Source organism: Plectropomus leopardus, chromosome 2, assembly GCF_026936395.1.
Source record: "Plectropomus leopardus strain MGB_pleo_1.0 chromosome 2, ASM2693639v1, whole genome shotgun sequence".
NCBI lineage: Eukaryota > Metazoa > Chordata > Actinopteri > Perciformes > Serranidae > Plectropomus > Plectropomus leopardus.
In genome coordinates this window covers 29,603,244-29,622,358 of record NC_142177.1, presented here as the reverse complement: position 1 = coordinate 29,622,358, position 19,115 = coordinate 29,603,244, and the positions used below count along the sequence as shown (strand labels likewise).

The following is a 19,115-nucleotide window of genomic DNA, read 5'->3' as shown; positions in this document are numbered from 1 at the left end:
GACACTCTGAGAGTTGTGGAGTCTGGTTTTTATACCCCACCGCTAACCCTGTCGTGAATTTGCCAAAATGGGATTAAAGGACTGTGAGGGAGTGCAGACATCAGAAGAGGACAGTAATTCAATTTAACCAGGGATAAAGAGGCTATGGCCTCAAGTGATTTACTCCACTTTCCAGGTAGGGGAACATTCTCCTAATCTTGACTAATGCAGCCTCAAGGAGTTTTCAGCTGTTTTGAACTACATAAACTGATGAGACCATCAGTGAAAAGATTAGCTAATTGCATTTACTAAGCATTTTTTAAATCAATAGATCATTAAGAAATCTGATAAAAACTGTAAAATAGACCAACAGTTGATTTCTCAATCAAAGACAAACCCAGGTGTTGAAATCCTTTCAGTTTTAGATTTATTTTGGTTAATGTGGATTCAGATCAACACAAAGGAGATTGTGTTGAACATTTTTGTGTTTTCCCCTTCTGTGCATTTTTTGCATGTGTTTGTGTATTTCATTTTTACAGATATGGACCCAGCATTTTCATGTTGCTTTTAAAGGTTTTCCTTCAGTTTTGTCACCTTTCTACTGTACATTCTGTAAAGTAAAGATGACTCATTCACTTTTAGATATGTTGCAAAAATGCACATATTCAATATTCAACTGAACAATGTAGAGTGGTTTACAGTAAAACTGAATCTTTAAAACTACAATATATTTTATCTTGTCTATTGTATGCAGAAGGAACTGAAACATGAAGAGCAATGGTGTCTTAGTGTATACAGACAAGGTTTTTTTTGCATTTTGAAATGTAGATATGGTATTTTGTTTTTAAAAAACTGTAGTTTTGAGCAGAAAATTGACTAATTTGCTAAATATATGATGTATGTTTGTTGCTATGTTAGCAGTTTTGGTAAGGAAACCTAAGTACCATGTAAATGCTTGTCAGTGATTGACAAAACTGTATTACCTGTGTCTGATTCTTGGCAAAATCAGACAAAACTATTGAAAGCGAGCATGCTTGCGTTTTCCCTGGCAAAGTTTTGCTGAAACAAATTGGAAATCCATATCTGTATCACTAGTCAAATAAACACTTTTCTCTCTATCCTATTGCCAGTAATATGGACAGGAAAGCTACTGCATGACTTTACAGCTTTCCCTTAATTGTTTGACCACATTATGCTGAACGGTTATGTGTTTATTCTTTCCGGCCAGTAAGTCTCCATAACGTGGCTATCATTATCCTGTTGGATTAACCCGGTCTCACCTGTGGGTTGACCTGGCTGTGTAAAAGACTTACCTAATTACTTTTCTTTCATGAACCCACAGCAGCACTATTAGAGACTAAGAATATATCAGCATCTGTTGTTTATATGAAGAAAGCCCATTCTTCAGCTTCAATAATCAATCTCTGAAATGAATAATACATGATGATTGCAATGATTGTAAGGACCAAAGTGACGTTAGAAACAGGAGACTGAAGACGTGTTTAAGGTACATTATCTTGGCAAAATCTAAACAATAATTTAATTATACTATCAAAGGCATAGAAAACAACAATCATAACAGCTCTGGCAAAGGCATTCATGAAAGGTGAACTCAAGACTCTGAAACAGTAGTAACCACTGTAGTCTGCAGAAGCTCAGTCTGTGAGGACCTGGCTTGGGAACTGGAGGGTTCTGAGACTCTGTACAGACCAAGTACAGAGTGTGGACCAGTAGCTGAAGAGAGAAAGATGCCAGTTCAACTCCTGGCCATTGCCTGAGGTTCCTTTGAGCAAGGCATAAAATCCCCAACTGAATGAGGCACTTTTCCATGGGCAGCCCCCTCGCTTTAAAAATAAGACACAATGCACTTGCTTGCAATTAAACTTTTTGAGACTGGGTGTTGAATCCTCAAAGTGGATATCATGATCAGGACAGCACTTTTCGGGCCAGACGCCGTTCTTCAGCATGTACATTTGGCAATATCACAGAGAAAGCCCGCAGGTGGTGTTAATAATATGTCCATACATGAAAACACCTAGAGTGCATCCCAGCAGGAGGAGCAAACATTTTTAAAACACAGAATCACAGTAATATGTATTTAAATCATAAAGGAATAAAAAATAGATCAATAAGTAAATAGATAAAATAATAATTATATCAACAAAATCAATAACAATAACAATAATGATAATAATAAACAAAAAAAATCTCTCTATTGATGCATGTATATAAGTTCTCCTTATGCATGTGTTTATATTTTATGACTATGTATGTGTATGTGTGTGTGTGTGTGTGTGTGTGTGTGTGTGTGTGTGTGTGTAATGTATAGAAATAACAACAGGGTAAAAAAATGTCCCCCTTGGTGCTTAATAATTATGTCTTCTTTTCCCATCTGCAGGATCAACACATTGGATATTCTAAAGATATGAGGGCATTGTGCTGACAGTCAAAGCTGTAGGTAATTTTGATTTGTCACTTGTCACTGAAGTCAATCTACTGGTGAGTCCCGAGTTGACCCTCACAGGCAAACTGAGTTTGAAGGCATTAACAGATCCCAGTCACGTCCTCACCTATCTCGATGAATATCTATAAAGAAAAAGGAATAAACAGTGGTCTGTGATTGGATCGATTTAATAGAGGATCAATTCTGTACTTTAATAACGCTTTATTTTACTTTTATTATTCACAGTTTACTGTAACATAGACATTTAATATCAGTGATCAATTAAACTGACAAAATTAGAAATCGGGAATTTTTTTGAGGATAATCTAAAACACATTTTCAGTTTCTAACACATCATTAAAGATATACTATGCAGGATTTGTAACTGTCTTTTTATTTTACTTTGTTCATGGCACAGCATTGAGGTGACTTTATAAAAAGGTAATGACCATATGCTAGACTGTAAGCAACATGCACCTAAGAAAAAGCTATAAAAATCAGGGACACAGCGCTGACAAAACACATAGATAGTTAGTGAGAGGGAATTTTTTAGCTGGCTGATACTATATTGTGTTCAACAGTTACCAACACTTCATACATAGTGTGGCTTTGATGTGTGCCCTGTACTTTGCTGTTTGATCCAGTCAGGTGTAATTAGGCTGTTGCACTCGCCGTGAGTGCTTTTCTGTGTGTAAGTGAATTGCAGGCCGTAGCTTTGGTTACCGATGGTTGAATGTGGCATGCAATGATGTCGCATTCACCCATGCATACACATTCATACTCATGGTGACCGAGCATAGCATAAAAGGTGACACCTGCTACTCAGTTTAAACATCCACTCGCTCTTACACACTGATGGAACAGCCAATGGGGACATTTTGTGGTCCAGTATCTTGCACAAGGATGCTTGATGTGGAATGAAGAAGTTTGGGATTGTAGCGCTAATCTTTAGATTATTGGCTGACCTGCTTAGTTAGTGGATTTGCTCTACCTTCTGAGCCACAGCCCTCCTTCGACTGTGTACAGAGATTTAAGGATGGTGACTATGAAAAACGAAAGTCCACAAACCAGTAGGAGACATTGGCTATGTCTGTTATTTGTACACAGTATACAAAGTACAAGGCACAAAGTAGATTTATTGATATTTTTTTTAAAACATAGTTTAAAAGTGAAATTCTTGTTCCCCAGGTGATAAGCTGGTGGTTCGGAGGCAGATACTTCTGTATCTTTTTCCATTTGGCAGCAGGGTGAATAGACTATGGCTGGGGTGGGTGCTGCCTTTCAGCATCCTTTGGGCTCTGTGCAGATGCCTCACTTCACTGACGTCACTGATGCTCTGAAGATGGGAACCAGTTATACCCTTAGCAGTTTTAATCACCTGTAGAGCCTCCCTTTCCTGGGCTGTGTACGAACCATGCCAATTTGTGTTTCCTGTCAGTATGCTTTATGTATGCAGTATGTTATAATGCACAGGATTTGTGTGTCTGTGTGCACCCAAGAACAAGCGTGAGTGAGATAATGAGTGAACCAGTGAGTGAGTGAGTGTGACTCACTGTGCAGGATACTAACAAAGCCTCAGTCAAGCTAAACCTGCTGAAATGTGACTACACGTTCTACTATGATGGATACTTTATTGGCATTTTCTTGTAATGTGTTTTACTGTTCTATATAGAATGGACTAGATCATAAATACACTATGAAAAGAAATGTACTTCTGTGTTCATTTAACTCTTGAGCTCTAAGTTTAGATTTGATCACCTGCTGTTTAAACCAAAGTATCAATTCACAGATTTGTGATGCTGAATATTTTAAGTTAATTACCAGCATTTGTATTTTTAAGCCTGCTGTGACTGCTGTGTTCAGAGGTATTATGTGTTTTGGTATTCCATGTGTCCGTTTTTCTGTTGGACAATCTCTGGCATGCCTTATTTCAAAAATGCCTAGAGGGAATGGCCAACGGTCTGAGATGTTTTCACAAAACACATTTTTGGCCATAACTTAAAATGAATATGTAATTTTTATTTACTTATTTATTTATTTATTTATTTACAAAATGTCACACAAACTTCTAATGGAAGAAACATATGAACTTCACTATGACATCATTACTTTCTGCAAAAACACTTTTATGGACCTCAGTAACAGAAGAGGAGACATTTTGTAGGACACTGAATGGGCGACACTAGTCTTGGGTATCCACCTTAAAACTGTGGTAATTGTATAAATCTGATGTGCATCTGGACTGGATTGACAATATGTAGCTTTTCCATAGAAACATCCATATTAGACGCATTGTTTACAGTCATTGTGACGTGTTTACATTTATTAGTGTAGTTTCCCCAGATCAAGTTAGTTTAATTTCTGTTGTTTAAAATCTTACAGTTTACCCCAAAAGACTTTAGAATTAGCACAAAAATGCGACACCAGCTATTCTTAAATATGATAGTCCTATTGCCTTTAGATTACATCTAGAAATTTTAATATTGCACATTTTGTGTCGCCTCCTGATTACATTCTCATCATTCCATTTTTGTGTGGCAGAGAAAGTCTGAAGTGTAAATAAAAGACCTCAGGTCGCAAACATTGACAGAGGTATGTCATCCTGCTTTAATCCCTTGTAATAATCTGTGTGAATCCTCTTAAGCAGCACATTAAACCAGAGGGCATTCCAGGAAATGCGGCTCAACCAATTAGTCATGTTCGGTTAACGGTAAGTGTTTTACACGAGTGCACAAACACAAGTTCACAGATATAATAATATGCAAGACAGATGGCAGACTTGCTCACTATGTGAAAGCTTAGTATCTGAAGACTTTATTAGATGCAAACTTAATTATTGTATTATAGTGCACTGGGAAACACAAATAAAAATGTGATGTAATTCTTATATCCTAAGTGGCTGCAGAATAATATCACTGCCGTTTAAACATTGAATTATTGGTGTGCATGAGATAAATTGTGTCACGTACAGTATCTTCACGTGTGAGTAAATTGCCAGTCTGAATCAATATTTTGGGTTACATTTCCTCCAAAGCTGTACAAAAAAATCTGTGAACATATGACATAGAACTTCACAGACACACTCCTAGTTTTAAAAAAATTCACATTATTCTTGCAACATTTTTTATGTCATTGTGTTTTAAGCCCACTTGTTATTTACTTTTTGTCAAATCATATTTAATATATGTTGATTTATTTTATGTGCTGACCTTGAACTCATGACTAAGGAGATATCTGGACCCAGTGGTTGGACCATTTGGGAACCATTGGTATATTGGTTTTAAATTTTGTAGGTGTTCATTAACTGATAATCATGCTATGTAGTTTCAAGAGCAAGTAGGCCTACATGCTTGCAGCTATGATTTTTTTTTGCAACAAAAGTAGTAGGCAGTCCTCTCGTTCTCTCTCTGTCTACACATGCAAAACTGTTTGTTTTTTTAATTGCAAAAGCCTAAATGTTATGTTGGCATCATCTGTAGTTGTCAAAAACAATGTTTTCATATGACTCTGAAACACCTCTGCAGAACGGACCTTCGAGAATTAATGGTAATATTTAAATGTGAAATAAATCATCTCACTTGCAGTTCAGATTATAGTTTCAAATGAAAAGGAAAATCAATTTTTTTTTCATCACACAGGTGAAGAGAAAAAGTGCGCAGGGGTTGGTTATATGGCAAAAATGCAATCGAAAAACTCTTGAAGTGCCTGTATAAAGAAATGATTAGCCCTATTCATAATCTGCTGTGGGAACCCTGCAGACAAGAGACAAAACTCATGTGTGACATAGTATTTCTGTGATGGTATACCACCCCCTTGAGGCCAACATCGTTACATTAACCTTAACATCATATCTGCAGTGCAGCATGCATAGTAGCCCATGTGGTTTTATGAATCATAAAGGAACACGCTTAAAAAGGAAAAAAATCACACATATATTCTGCTCTGGTGGAATAAACTATGACATGTGTATAATGTAAAGAGAACAAAAGCTTATTGTTTTATTTAATTGTTTGCTGGATCCTCTGTAGGAGAGCTGAGAGGGCAGGCACATAACGCCCCCTGCAGGTATCTGCAAGGAAGTAAAATGTTTGCAACATTACAGTGCACAGTATGCTCCACATTGTACTCCATTTGTAAATGAAAACCAAGGCTGCTTCATGCTCTGCCGGTGGGAAATGGAGAAATGTCACACACTGCAGTGTTTAACATGTTGCAGCTCACAGGGGATTAATTACATATAAATGTACCCTTCTTCCACACCCAATAGTCCATCTATTTCATGATGTAGCCCTTTATTTCCTGCTGATAACCTGACCTTAATTATCATGCTGCGGGTACACACAGTGTAATTTTCTTCAAAGAGCATGCTCTGGACACCTGCATGTGCTTAGTGTTGCTGTCAGGGGGCCGGCTAAGACTAGAGTCGGCTCTCTCTGTTCTAATTGCTTGGTTCACAAAGGAGGAGCTGCATGCAGAGGTTTTAATAACAAACTTGGGAATGCACTGGATATATTTCGAGGCTAATTTTCACTGTGAAGAGGCCAGAATTCACCACACTAGCTCTGCTGAGTGAAACAAGCAAGGGATCTTGCATAATGAGATTTATTAATGAGATAGCAAGAGCTTTCTGAAATTTTCAGATCATTATTGTAAATATAATTGTTTCATAAAGAAGGTCAAATGATGGCTTTGGCAAATTTGAAACCACAAGTTTACCATAAAACATCAAGGACAAAAATGAAAATAAGTGTTGGACTTGATTTTGTTATCCTTGACATTTTCCTATATGTGAGTGAGTTTATGTCCTACCTTTTGTAATGACTAAAATACTGAGCAGCACTAACAGTTCTAGTGTCGGGCATGACATTTAAAGCTTTGTTGAAAAATGAACAATTGCAGAGAAGAAGAAAATCAGCCTAATTATGACAGATTTTGAAACTGTAAATATCAGCTTGCTCCAGAAATTTTGCTTTTTGTGTCTTAACAGCAACAGCAGATGATGTTGAGAACAGAAAAACATTCATATTTGTAAAGCCCAGAATATAGGGTTTTCCTAATAAACAGCTACACCTTAAGACCCTCAAGAAGAACAATTATCAAATAAATAAATAAAATAAATAACTTTTGCACAACTGTTTTCACAGACTGTTCACTACTTATTAGGTGTGCCCCTTAAAATCAATGAAGAACAGGACGTTTATCATTATGTCTGAGCATCACAAACACAATTTTTTACTAAATTGCATTTTTGTGTACAATGTGTTACTTTGAACCTAGTAGTGCTTTTTAGGTCTGAGGAGATTTGGGGGCCGGAGTCATGCTGCTTTGATCCACAGCCAAATACACATCTGAGTGGGTTTTTTTTTTTTTCTTTGAAAAGTGACTCGTTTAACAAAGGAGGAGCAGGGCAAACAAAACGAAAAAGAAAAGTTGTGTACATGTGTTTTCTTTCATTAGTTAACTTCACACACTGTTAAAAATTGTTTACATTTCGTTTCGTTTTTTTCCAGTATGAGCGTGTTTTGGTAAAGAAAGACAAAAAAAGAACCGTTTGTTTTAAACATAAAAGAAATTCAACCCAGTTGTCAGAATAAAAAGTTTTGCGTATGACAAATACATCTGTACATTTCATCTGTAGGACATAATTTAGATTGCATGTAGACCTATGTGAGTTTTTTGACCAAGAGGTGGGGTACAATGGTGGACATTGTAAAACGTCAGGCTGTTTTTACTTTTCCCCATAAAAGTAGTGCACCCAACTTTATTCATATCCCAGTATTTTTTGAAAGGCTATGATCACGTGACAACAAGGAAGTGGTTTCAAAATGGCCCATGTTTGTAACTTGTAAGGGAGCAGGTTGCGGTGGCGGATGGGCCACAAAACTCCAAACATTTCCCCGAAAAACGCGGACTTTTCCTCGGGACTTCCTCTTGGAGACTGTTGCAGAAGCGTGTGAACTTTTAACGAACTCTGAATCATTTTAAGGTAAGTCCTCGTTGAGTTTCCCTTCCTAAAACTAACCCCAGTAACGTTTATTGTCTAAACCCAATCTCCGTGAAACTACGTTAACTACGTAGCGTAACTGTACGTTAAGAACGTAATTCGTGGGGTCGCTAACTTGTAGGAAATCATACTGTATGTACTACATACATACTATTGTCAACAGCGGACAGCAAACCCGTTTAAGACCAGTAAACGCTGGTATTTTTTTTGTTTGTCAAATATGCTACAAAGCCTATATTAATGTCTCACAGAAACACACATTGACAAAAGGACCACGATTGTAATTGTCTTTTTTTCTAGTCAGCTACAGTTTTTGTTGGTCTCTAACTGCTCAAAAAACAAAAACATTGTCATCCCCCCGCCAGTGCCTTGCACACAGTGGAATTTGCCGTTAACGAAGCTTCTTTAAATAAACAAACAAACAAACAAACAACCTACTTTATCATCCCAGTTACTCGCCTGTAGCTTTATGAATGTTCAACAGCAACAAAAAAAATCTTACAAAAATTGTATGAATTCAAAACACAAACATAGAAATCCACCCAAATTTAAGTACAAAAGTGATCCTCTGCTGCCAGTGCAAACAATTTGTTGTGGATCTATGGACATTAGCATTTTGGAAAAATAAAATAAAAAATCATCTGCTGACATCAAAGCTAATGTATACAGGGAGCACAGTACTTAAGCACCACTTGACATTATCAGTCATGTTTTTAGTGACAAAAATGTTTTTTTTTTTTTGAAGGGGTGGTATACCATCACATGACATCTCCAAAGTGGACATTGTTTAGTGCAACATTGGGGCATTTCCAGCCATGTTTGTAGCAACAGAAAGGGTTCTTTATTAATGAGAGTTCTGGACATTTCCATCTGTGTTTGTGGTGACAAAATTGGGTATTTTTTATGTGAGTTCAGGACATTTCCAGCTGTGTTTTTAGTGACAGAGCAGATATTTTTTAATGCCCAGTCAGCAAGTTTCCAACTGTGTTTGTGGCAACAAAAGCAGACATCTTTTTAATTACATTTGGTACATTTCCAGCCATATTTGTAGGGACAAAAGTGGGTAATATATGACAAAACATAATGTTTTCCTGCACCTAACAAAGTGTTTTTTGTGCCTAAACCCTTACCACAAATTAAAAACAGTGTTGTCACAACATAACTTTTAAAACTTAAATGTAAAGAAACATAAAGTTATCCTGCACGTATGAAATGTACAAATATAGTGTATCTGTGGTTTGAAGAAATGTTTAATGCCAACATTTATTCTGGCGAACTAAAACGTGGCAGTGATTTGTGTGGCTACCATTAGTTATCAAATTCACATCTTTTTCCTAATGAGATAAATTATCAGCGCAAGCAAACTATACTCTTAGTCAGCAACAGCTTTCAAACTTTACAGGCCGTATGGTGGTTGGAGTGGTAAGCGGTTTTGGGGATTAGGTAGTATTGTGTTAACTGTCTTAGAGTGGATGAAATGGACACCCTGAGGATTATCCCTTCAGCCTTTGCAGTTGAGATAATCCTGATACACAGTGTGAGACATGCTTTAATGTCTACGCCTGTGTCTCCATAAAAGTCATACTCATTACTGATTCCCTGTATTGGTTTCCCACATGTCTTTCCCTGTATTTCCTCACTACTCTGATCTGTTCCCTTTTCCGTGGAAATGAAAAGGCTGGCACTGTATGTGAGAAACCATGGCAACAACAGCTCCACAGTTAGTACACTCGCTTTGAAATTGGTTACTGAAAACCAGAGTATCACTCAAAAAAACAAAACATCTGGAGCAACACCTCAGGCACACTTCAGGTAAAACAACAAACTAAATTTAATATCTGATATGAACATAAATCCTTATCTGCAGCACACAACACACACTTTTCAGTTACTTCACACAGTATGAACAGTATGTTCAAATATATTGACATCATATTCCTTTTTTTTAAAAACTTAAGGTATAGTACAGAGGACTGTGACAATAAAGATATAAATGCAATTTGAGTACTTTAGCATGTTCCACATCAAAATTATGTATCTCAGTTTGTTTAGTATGGAAACTGTTCCCGAAAAAAAATTCTTCAGTGTTAACACAAATATAATAAATGTGAATGTATTTGCGCACAGCTTTACATAAAATAATACAAAAAATAATCACATTTTCAAAGATCCACTGAAACAATACTTATGTCAATTTGAAATCAATATTCTTTTTTTTTTTTTTAAAGAAAGGACAAAAAATCCCCGGAGTACCTAATTAAATACTTCAGGAATTTCAGCAGTATTGACAAAGGGAATAAATAATACAAATCAAGTGTTAAATATTTATAGAGAGAGCTAGCACATTGGTTATATACATTTTTGAACTGATACTGATTCCGTCAAACACATGCACATTTTCCGTCAGACATAGTACATGGCAAAATATGCAGTATTATGTGAAACAGAAAAAAAATACTTTGGGCAAAAACATAAAAAAGAAAAAAGGTTTTCCATTTACAGAATAAAAACATGTTTAGTAAATCAAGTTAGTTCATCATCAACACAAGTTCTAACACAATGCTAAAACCCACTAGTTTACTGGGCATTTATTCTATAAATTCTATTTCAGCGGCTCTCTTGGGATTTGGACTTAAAAACCCCCCCAAAAAAACATGTTGTCAAAAATGTTAAAAACAATACAAAAGTGGTCACAGTAATTAAGAAATTCACACAGAGGCACAGGAAAATACTCAATAGCTCAGCACTATTTGCCTGTAAAATCGTCACTATCTTCAATATTAATAGAATTAAGATACATCAGCACGGGACATTTTACCTGCTTAAACCTGCCGACCAACTGCTACCACAGTACTTGGCATCACTTGAGTAAATCCTTTATTTAACATAGTTAATGGATACTTTTATTACCTTGTATTCCACCACAATTGTAGTAACTGCATTCTCTAAATCTCTATATTTGTTATAATAAATATATATATATATATATAATATAAGGGTTAAGTTTGCAGTTATGTTTTAGGCTCATTTTGGGCAGCTTATGTTAAGTCAGACTTAATTTGTAGAGCACATTTAAAAATAACTGCAGTTGACCAAAGCACTTTACAGTCATAAAATGTAAAAATAATAAACACATAATACAGCAGGCATCTCTGCAGCGGCACCACATGAACAAACGCTGCCAATGTGAACACACACTCACACATGCCGTGTGGCCCGGCGTAACCTCCAGGGCATGTGATGCACACTGCATGCAAAACCTCCTCATTACAGCCTCTCCAGTATGAAGTTAATAGAATAGTGAGGGTCAGTATTTTTGACGGTATTCAAAATCACTCGGTCGGGATTTTTAAATACCCTGGTAAACCTGTAACACCGCAATACTGCCCATGTGTAGCTGTGACCACTGACTCGACTGTCAAGTGATTTCTGAGAGAGACAGAGTGAAAAGCCCTCAGAAATGCCAAAGGTCAGCTTGCAACATAATTAAAACAAACAAACAAAAGTATTAAGTAATGACTTCAAATTTCTTCATTTCAACATAGCCACAACTTGTGTCATCAGGGGAAAAGTTAGCATGAAAAGCACATTGTGAACAACAAATTTGTCCAATAGATATGATCACACAGAGCAACTAATGGTGCTAAAAGCTCAAACAGTGCTAAAAAGGGCACCAATACTGACAGAGCTCATGATGTTAATCAGGGGGGAACCTGAGGTGCTAGGCTTCCACGACATCACTATCCCAAAATCAGTGGTAACCATAGAGTAAGCACAATGCAAAGTGATGACTACTAGCTAGCCAATACAGGGACTTACATGCACTGACATGCATGTGGGGCCAAACTGTTTACCGAAACAAAAAGCAGAGAAGCTCAGATTACAGCACGCACAGAGGGAGTGTCACTTCTTTCTCTGCTCAGGGCGCCATTACTTCACATTATCTTTACATAGCAGATAGGAGTCTGTAGCTATTATGCTCTGAAAATCACACACAGATCCTTTAAGTTAGTGATGTTTGCATCTTTCTGTACAGCCTTACACAAACAGCAAAATCACATCTCGTTGACAAATATCATCGGCGCTTGAGAAGCCCCTTTACTCTCAGAAATGACCGGCTTGCCGAGATATGCGTGCGGTAAGCTCAAGCTTACTTGTGACTGGTTGAAGCTGACTTGTCTGTTGACCTGCTGATTGAAACTGTTTTGTCTGGAGGGCTGTAGACCAAAACTTTCCTCGGGCTGCTCGAAGCTGCTCTCGCTGTAGAGCCGCTGTCGCATTCCACTGGCACGTTTCCCAGAGGCGCTCCTGGTCGGATATCTCTGACCTGTCTTGTACCAGCCTGTTTCTTTAAAGACGAACCAAATATTTCCAACCCAGAGGACAACATTTACAAAACCAAAAACCTGAAGACAGAAGGGAGAATGGGAGTGAAAGGCTTGCTTAATCCGCTTTTTATGTTTCAGTTTCATTTGCTGACCGAACACCTACCGCAGAAGTATTAAGTCGTGACCAGTGAGGCTCCTGGGTGGCCGTGCATTTGTTCTCCTGAGCTCTGCAGGCTGAGATGAGCAGAAGCACGTGTGTTGGGTCTGTGGCGGCCTTGATATCAGACAGAGTTTTGGCCCAACAACAACTGCTGACCAGCCACATGAAGGAGAAGATGATTGTAACAACAAAATCCTGCTCAGGACAGAACAGCAGAAAGGAAACAGAATAAATTGAATTTGTTTCAAGTCTACAAACACAATTAGTATTATACATACATTATGTTGTATTTAGTACGCTGCTGGAAATAGGAGAGTTTTTGTTGAAGGTATAAGCTCACTGACCACAAGCGGGCCTCTGTTGTTCTTCAGGTACTTGTTCTGGTAGAAGACATAGACGATGGTGGCCAGCAGAGAGTACAGGAAAGCAAAGACACCCACAGTCAGGAAAAACTGAGCAGCTGAGGAAAAGTCACCATCCAGGAAAATAATTTCATCTCTTTTCGTGTCACACAAGGGAGTCTTGAAATGCACTTCCTTTAATCTACAAGACAGAAAGAGGAGTTTGGCAGTGAATGAAAACAACAGGAGCCAGTGTCCGAAATTAACGCCCGCCAAGCACCAAATGTGGGTAGATTTTTTTGTTTTAGCCACAGTGGTTAGTAAAAGTTTTTGCCAAAATATTAATGTATAACATTATGTTGAGAGTCTATGTTGCATTTTAGTGTCGTTAAGGAGTGCACAGCTCTGCTGCTTTGAGTGACTGCCTCGGTCAGGTTTTGGCATAATTCTCAGGTACAGCCCAAGTAACAGTGCTGTGGTTAACGTCTGGTTAATGCAAGGGACAAAACTGACTTGGTAGGTAAACATCATGTTTGGGCTTCTTTTGGAAATGTCCAATGTCTTGTTGAAATACCCATTTTTGTTGTTTGTTGTTGTTGTTGGAATTTCAAAAATGATAAGGAAAATTCATATTGTGATAATGACTATATTTCCACACACATGACAACAACAAGGGTGGCTGAATGCAAAACTGCCACAAGCCAGGAGCATCTTCTATAGTGTGGAATAGGTGGCATCCTGAAAGTTTATGTACTATAGATAGATTGAGATTTCTCTGTGACAAAAGAGGCATATTGTAATATCTGGAATGTGTGAATGGTTTCCAAACTCACTTTCATGCAGTGAAAGGAAGAAATTGTTTTGATGAGAGGACAAAGTTTTCGTTGTCCCCTAAAAATCCCCCAAACCTAAAAATGATTAAAAATGAGAAAAACACCACCAAACTCAAACATATTGGAAAGAAATTTGTGAAAAATAACCCCCAACTCCCTCAGAATTGTTTTAAAAAATGAAAAAAAAAAATCTCCAAAGATTTTAAAATATCAGTTGTTTTTTTTTTTAAAAGAGAGAGACAGAACAGTTGGCAATGAAATCTTCTGTCAATCATCAGCTGGTCATTGCAGCTACACTTGAATTAACTGGTAATTAAATTTATTACAAAACAACACATCTTTTAAACACTTATGTTTTTGTGCAAAAATTAATTTGTTGATTCTTTAAGTAACTAAAGTGTACAGTTCAATGTAATTAAGTACAAACTTAAATTATTTAGAAATTTAGTGGAGTGAAAGTATAAAATGGCAAGAAAAGAAAATACAGAAGTGAAGTACAAGAACCTCACATTTGTACTTTAATTCCACCACCATTCAATAAGTTCCACCACTGCCAATAACTGAGATAATTTTTATAACTTTAAGCGTGATATAAAGTGCAATGCAAAGTTGCAGACAGCTGTGCTGACCCACTGATCCTGTTGAAATTATGAGTTATGTAGAAGTTTCATTGTGCTGCTTCAGTCTTTTAATTAAATTAAGGAAAACTGCCAGACATGTATTTAGATCCGTCTAGAAATACTTAAAATAATAGTCATTGGCTCATTTTGTCAATCAGTGTGCAAAATATACATGCATGTCCAAAGTCAGCTTTTCCTCACTAAGTCCCGCCCCTCCAACACATACTGGCCATTCATAGTGTAACGTCAGCCAGCTCCGACAGCTTACGGGCCAACACAAAGGGGCGGGGCTTAGCTAAGGGTCAATTGAGGAGTCGGCTTTTATTCCAAATTGGACAAGCCGTCCCTAATTAGGGCAGTGGTGGCCTAAAGGTTTGTTAGTTGTGACCGGAGGTTCAATCTTGGCGGGTAAGTTAAAAAGCGACACTTGCCCCTCCCTAATTACCACCACTGAGCTGCCCTTGAGCAAGACCCTCAATTAACCCCAACCGCCCCAGTGAGCAGCTTGGTGGAGAGTGGTCTTTTTTTGTCCTGATGCTTCGGATTTAGATATATGCCTCTAAAAGACTCAAAACATGAAAGCTCCATTTAATTTGTCTCATCTATTTTATTAATAGCAAAGCATTTCAAAAGAACTGAAGAATACTAAAGGCCCATTTGAGGCAATTTGGGTTACTGTGCTATTTATGCACGAGAGTGGGCACCACTGAACTAACACACAGACACCAGTGTCAAGTCAGCTGAGCTGTTAATTAGACACTTGGCCATCACTGAAGGCAGGGAGATTGGGGGTGGTCGAGCACGCTGCTGCACCACAAAACCAGAGAGTTAACATTCACAGACACACCACAGAGTTCATCATCCAAGATACGTAAATAGAAACGGTGGCCCGTAGACTTACGGTTAAGTTTAACAATGTGTCTTCATGTTTAACTGATAAAAGAATTCAACCTGTTACCTGTTATTGTGGCTTTGACCTTTTTTATGGACTCGACCCTTTAACGTCCTGCTCCGCTGTTTGGTAGTGCACATTTTGAGTCTCTGTATCTCTATCTCTTTATCTATCTCTGTATCTATTCAGTTTAGGTTTGTTATGCTACAAACATCCACTAGATGTCACTGTGCCTTTAAACAGTCTGCCTTTACAGGAAGTTGTTATAAAAACATGTTATAGTTTCTGAAGTCTGACAAACACATTTGTGCCACTAATATAATATATAACCCATAATAAAAGGTTTTAAAAACATGCTCCACCAAACGGTTGAATTTTCCTTTTGATTTGATAAATATTTAATAACTTTCTTTTTTTCCTCTTTCTTTTCTACAGTTTGATTTTGTGGTTGGGTTTTTTTTTTTTTTTAGATCTTTCTGAATGTTTAGTTTCTTGTGTGTTGTTGTTTGATTTTGTTCTCTCCCCTTTATTAATAGTTTTTTTTCTGAATTGGGTACTTTACATTTCATACTAAAGTACATACTAATTTTACTAACCTTTACTTTAGTAACGTTTCCAGTGCAGGACTTTTACTTTTGACAAAATATTATCACAGTGTGTAATTGTTACTTTTAGTTAAGTAAAGGAAGTGAATACTTCCTCCACCACTGGTGAATCACAATTTGAAATGAAATATGTTAAGCCCAGTAAATAGATCACATGCCAGAGATTACTTGATTGAACTAAAGGACATAAAAACAAAATTAGATCAAAGTTAATATTTGTTCTTTAGGTATTCACAAGTGAATTACCTAATGAGATGAAAGGATGCAAATTAAAGAACCAACAACCACTTTACCTGAAGGGATAGCTAAACTCAATGTTGATGCTGAGGTTACTCTGCCTCCTGTCTGCACAGTCCACTTTAACCTGGAGATGACCATAGTATCCTCCACATGTTGCAAATGCACAGATGGCAAAAATCTATGAAAACCAACAAAAAATCATCACAAAATGATCAGCTATTGTTGATAATTCATACAATTAATTGATCCAATGTCAAGTCTCTGAGAGCAGCTCTCTGCATAATGCAGCCACGTCAATAAATCACTGGACTGATTATTAAGATTTATAATTGGTTTGAAAACAAAACCTGAATAATTTAAAGGTCGGAAGACAACTAACGGAGCTGCTCACTGTGCACCGGAGGGTGGCCACAGCAGTACAGTCACATTCAATTTGAAGTCTGAAGACTGATTTTCATTTTATCTTCACGGCTCTGATGCAGAATATTAATATAAATTATGAGAGATTTACTCTGTGGCAATTTTTCTTTACTTTTAAATAATCAGCAGACTGCATAGATGCTAAACCTGAGAGAAATTTCACCAATCAGCAAATCAAACCATCAAAATACGCTTGTTATTGTACTTGATACACTGTAATTAATCAGTAAAATCAAGATCGGAGAAATGAAACTTACCGGAGCAAATATAACCATACACATTTAAAAACCACAGATCTCAAGTCCCACTCCAACACAGTGTTGACAGCTTTTGTCGTCAGGGTTCGAACGCCACTGATGAAGACGAGAAAAAAGGGAGAGAGTGACTCTACCAGTGGAGGGGAGGGCTGACAGGAGAGATCCTCCTCAGGGAGGAGTCTGAGATTTTACTCTACCTCTATATATGGCCGGGAAATTTAAATATATATCATATTGAGATATGAGACTATATTTGTCTTAAATACTGGATATTGTTATATCATGATATGGAATAAATTGTGTTTTTTTCTGAGGTTGCATTACAGTAAAGTGATGTACTTCTCTCAACTTATCAGACAGTTCTTCTTGTTTTAATTCTTGCCTTTACCCACATAGTCATTATGTGTACATAAGTAATGGTTATTGATCAAAAATGGAATTATGTTAATATTTTTTCAAAGGATCAATAGTCATTCCTACAATATAGTCACATCACACACAAGAGGAGATTTGGTAAAAAAAAAAAAAAAAAAAATCTCACGTCCAATTCTGTCTCCCAGTTTTAGCATTAATTAAGTACTTTTGAGGTGATTTAAAAATATTGATATATATTTTGTGTTTTGAAATATAGCCTAAAAATATCATAATATAATTTCCAGCCCATAACGTGCAGCCCTACATCTATATTTGTTTACAAACACTGCAATAAACTGTGTAGTTGAGTGAATGTGTGAGAATACAACCAAGGTCGATTTATTTGTCATTTTTCTTAAACATGGTTTAAGAAGAAATTAAATTAAAGTTGACCCTAAATTCTGCTACATCTTTTTGGCATCATAGATGGAGCTGAGGAGTCTCACAGCCTGGGGAAAGAAGCTGCTCTGTAGTCTGGTGGTTCTGCAGCGGATACTTGTGTATCTTTTTTCAGTTGGCAGCAGGGTGAACAGACTGTGGCTGCTGTCTTTCAGTATCCTTTGGCTCTGTGCAGATACCTCACTTCACCGAGGTCACTGATGCTCTGTAGATGGGAACCAGTGATGCTCTGGGCAGTTTTAATCACCCGCTGTAGAGCCTTCCTATCCTGGGCTGTGCATGAATCATGCATGCTCTCTATTGCTCCTCTGTAGGAGGATCTTGCTCTGGAATTTAGCCTTCCTAAGTTTCTGTAGGAAGTAGAGCCTTTTCTGTGCTTTTTTTAACCTGGGTGGTGATGTGTGATGACCAAGATAGATGGATAGATAGATAGATGATGTATGCCTCCTTGTCCCCTGACTGAAAGGCAGCTTTTTTTTGCTCTGAGAAGAGTCTTCACCTCCCCATTCATCCAGGCTCTCTGGTTGGGGAATGATGTCAACATCTTTGTGATCACCACGTCATCCACACATTTGCTGATATATGATGTCACAGAAGATGCATATTCTTCAAGATTGATCTTGTTATGTGGCAGCATCTTTAAACATTTGCCAATTTGTGCACTCACAACAGTCCTGTGCAGCTGCTGTGGCTTCATCTGTCCACACTTTAACAGTTTTAACTGTTGGTTTGACCCGTATTAGGCAGAAGGAGCAGAGAAATGATTTGACAGGGTAAAGTGAGGGCATGGAAGGGCTTTGTAATTTGAGGTCTGTTTGATTAAAATCACCAGCTACTGCCGTTTGTACAGATCCTCTCACGGTCTGCTGCATTCAGTCCAAGACCCACACAACTTTTCCTGATGTTGAGGAGTGCTTCTCTGTCGTATAAAAGTGGTGCTTCAGTAGAAGGGGCCATCGAGTTGGAAAAAAATAGGAAAATATAGCAAAAGTAGCAAGACTTTGAGGAGCTACTGGCTACTGCATCTGCATGTGCCACTATCGTTGCTCTCAAAATATCTTTTTCCAAATAAGGCCTCATCAGAAACATGTTACAATCATCGGTTTTATTGGCAGTGTGGTTTTCAAATACAAGGAATTTGCATCAGTGTTATTGGTGTGCACATAATCATATTAAGGGA

General features: G+C 37.4%; 1 protein-coding gene across 1 annotated transcript; it reads right to left on the bottom strand.

Moving 5' to 3' along the window:
- Positions 1-11,468: 11,468 nt before the first annotated feature.
- Positions 11,469-18,572, bottom strand: LOC121959485 (synaptoporin-like). Its single transcript, XM_088072124.1, has 5 exons — positions 18,435-18,572; positions 16,499-16,623; positions 13,259-13,457; positions 12,918-13,109; positions 11,469-12,832 (listed from the first exon to the last, which is right to left on the bottom strand). Exons 1-5 carry the CDS (start codon positions 18,570-18,572, stop codon positions 12,482-12,484), a joined length of 1,005 nt encoding a protein of 334 aa, XP_087928250.1. The 3' UTR covers positions 11,469-12,481.
- Positions 18,573-19,115: the final 543 nt, after the last annotated feature.